Raw genomic sequence first — 2,966 nt, forward strand, 5'->3', positions numbered from 1 at the left:
GTACACTGCAGTTACCACTTTCAATCAACAGCCAGCACTATTGCTCTACAGCTGTACCAGTGGAATCTCCATCTGGTTCAGATACAATGGGAGGTTCATTGATGCCCGGGTGTGGTCAAGGGATGGCTCCCTACTGGTCAACTATGTTACGTATGCTGATGTTTGGTGATTGCTGCTCACTCAGAGGAGGAGTTGGAGGCGCTGCTGCCGAACCTGGAGTGTGCCACTAAGAGGCGGGGCCTGACCGTCATCCTCACCAAAACTAAACACCTGCCTGGGTATATTGCATCATCAAACACTCCACCCCCTCAACTCCCCATGAATGATGGGACAGTTGTGGAGAGAGTGGAGAGTTTCCATACCTGGGCAGTGTGCTTATGACCAGCTACGGTTTGGCAGCTTAGATATCACTCGGAATCAGTCGTAAGGCATTATCTAACCTAGCCTGGCCCCGCAATCAACCCACAGCACCACCTGCATCTGTCCTGTGACACCCTTCTACACCTAGCCTGGCACAGCAGTCAATCAGTGGCACCACTTGGTTTTGTCCCGTGACCTCCTCTTGAACCTAGCCTGGCACAGTCAACCCAATGGAATTCCGCATTAACCAGCCGCGTATTTGCCCCCTTCCCACTTCCGTTTTTTCAGATTTTTACCCAACATGAATCCACTCCCCTCATTCCAACGCTCACCATCACCACCGCCACTACTACAGCTACTACTATCTACACCAACATCATCATCTTCGCCACCACCACCGACACCGAACTCCAACCACTGCGTGTCGTCCCTCTACGGCCTCAGCTGCACGCCCTCTGATCTGAGCCACATGGGGCGTTCCCTCCTCCTCACCATCCTCTTCCTCGCCATCCTTGTCACACTGGCGGGCAACCTTCTCATCATCGCCTCCATTGCCTTCTTCCGGCAGCTGCAGACGCGCTCCAACGTCCTCGTCACCTCGCTCGCCGCTGCCGACCTCCTCGTCGGCTCGCTCATCATGCCCTTCAGTGCCGTGCGCACCGCCCACAACTGCTGGCCCTATGGCGACCTCTTCTGCCGCCTGCACACGTGGCTCGACTTCTCCGCCACGTGCTCGTCCATCATCAACCTTGCGTGCATCTCGGCCGAGCGCTACATCTCGGTGAGTGACCCGCTCCGCTATCGGCAGCGGGTGACGCCGCGCGTGCTCGTCGCGATGCTTACCCTCTCGTGGTCGGGCCTCGCTGTTTACGGCGCCACCTTCCTTGCTGGCTGGAATGTCGCGGGCATGGAGGGCGTCATCGCGGCTGAGAGCTGCCCACACAGCTGCCGCGTCTTTATGAACGTCGCCACGACGTTCGCCAACGTGGGCGCCTACGTGGCACCAATGGTCGTCATGGCGGTGGCCAACGTGAAGACCTACAGCGTGGCGCGCGCCCAAGCAAGGAGGGTGCATGCCTCCGGGCCGCTCGATGCACATGGCCGGAGCCGCTGGGAGGCGATGAAGCGTGAACACAATGCCACCAAGACCATGGGCATTATCATGGGCGTCTTCATCCTCCTGTGGCTGCCCTACATCCTGCTGGCATCCACCGAGCCCTTGTTTGGCTACGGCACGACGCCGGCGACGTGGGAGGCGGTGAACTGGCTGCCATACATCAACTCGACAGTTAACCCCGTGCTGCTCGCATCCTTCAACCGCACCTTCAACGGCGCCTTCCGCGTCATCTTCACAGGCAGGGCGACCAGGCCCGGGGCACGCGGCACCGACCTCTACAACCTCCGGGACCGAGTGAGGTGATGGTGGTGGGTGTGTGGAGGTGGTGGTGGGGGTGGTGGAGGTGGGCCAGAGGTCAAGTTGATGATGGTGGTGGTGGTGGTCTCTGGCCCCCAACTACCTTCTCCTGCATCTCTCTCTTTCTCATTTCCTCCATCGATACGTCCTCCTACCTCTCATGCATCTTATTCCACATCATTCCCAATCTTCTGTCTCTCTCTATGTCCCTCCTTGGGATCAACTTCCACTGACCAAAGACTCAACACTGCCACCCATAGACTCAGCACTGCACCATGAACTCAACATTGCACCATAGACTCAGCGGTGCAACATAGACTCAACACTGCACCATATACTCAGCACTGTACCATAGACTCAACACTGCACCATAGACTCAGCACTGTACCATAGACTCAGCATTGCCCATCGACTCAACACCGCCCATAGACTCAACGCTGCAACATAGACTCAGCACTGCACCGTAGACACAACACTGCAACATAGACTCAGCACTGCACCATAGACACAACACTGCCACAGACTTAGCACTGCCCATAGATTCAACACTGCAACATAGACTCAACACTGCAACATAGACTCAGTACTGCACAATAGACTCAGCACTGCACCATAGACTCACCACTGCCTATTCTCTCAACACTACCCATACTCTCAACACTTCCAATGGACTCAGCACTCCACCATAGACTCAATACTGCCCATAGAACACATTCCTGTGGAGGGAGCTGGTAGGAACGTTGGGTTGCTCGGTCAATGGCCAGGGTCAACAGCGGCGTGGTGTATTCCGCAAATATGCCCGACCCAGCCCCTCCACACCCTCCCCACCCTCCCCTCCCCACCCAGCCCCTCCCCACCCTCCCCTCTCCACCCAGCCCCACCCCTTCCATTTTATCCGGGTGTCCGGATACACGTGGACAGACATCTACAGACATACACAATTAATCCCCTGCCTCCTGTGAATTAATCCCAGTTGGGCTTCCAGTCCACTACGTTTCCTACCAGTAATGCCCACTAGGAGCGCATTTGTTATATATCTGGGTGTCCTGATACACGTGGACAGACATCCACAGACATACACAATTAATCCACTGCCTCCTGTGAATTAATCCCAGTTGGGCTTCCAGTCCACTACGTTACCAGTAATGCCCACTAGGAGCGCATTTGTTATATATCTGGGTGTCCGGATACA

The 2,966-nt window shown here is 56.0% G+C and overlaps 1 protein-coding gene across 1 annotated transcript; it reads left to right on the plus strand.

Annotated features, from left to right (window-relative positions):
* Window positions 1–392: 392 nt before the first annotated feature.
* On the plus strand, window positions 393–2,532 carry LOC116955711 (trace amine-associated receptor 365-like). The gene has a single exon (XM_032976969.2). The coding sequence runs from the start codon at window positions 662–664 to the stop codon at window positions 1,778–1,780; it is 1,119 nt and encodes a 372-aa protein (XP_032832860.1). The 5' UTR covers window positions 393–661; the 3' UTR covers window positions 1,781–2,532.
* The last annotated feature ends 434 nt before the right edge of the window (window positions 2,533–2,966 follow it).

Source organism: Petromyzon marinus, chromosome 61 (genome assembly GCF_048934315.1).
Source record: "Petromyzon marinus isolate PM22_M1 ecotype Great Lakes invasive population chromosome 61, UKy_Petmar_22M1.pri1.0, whole genome shotgun sequence".
NCBI lineage: Eukaryota > Metazoa > Chordata > Hyperoartia > Petromyzontiformes > Petromyzontidae > Petromyzon > Petromyzon marinus.

What these genes read in the sequence shown, in the direction of transcription:
- LOC116955711 (XM_032976969.2), top strand. Translation starts at nt 662, where the DNA reads ATGAATCCACTCCCCTCATTCCAACGCTCACCATCACCACCGCCACTA.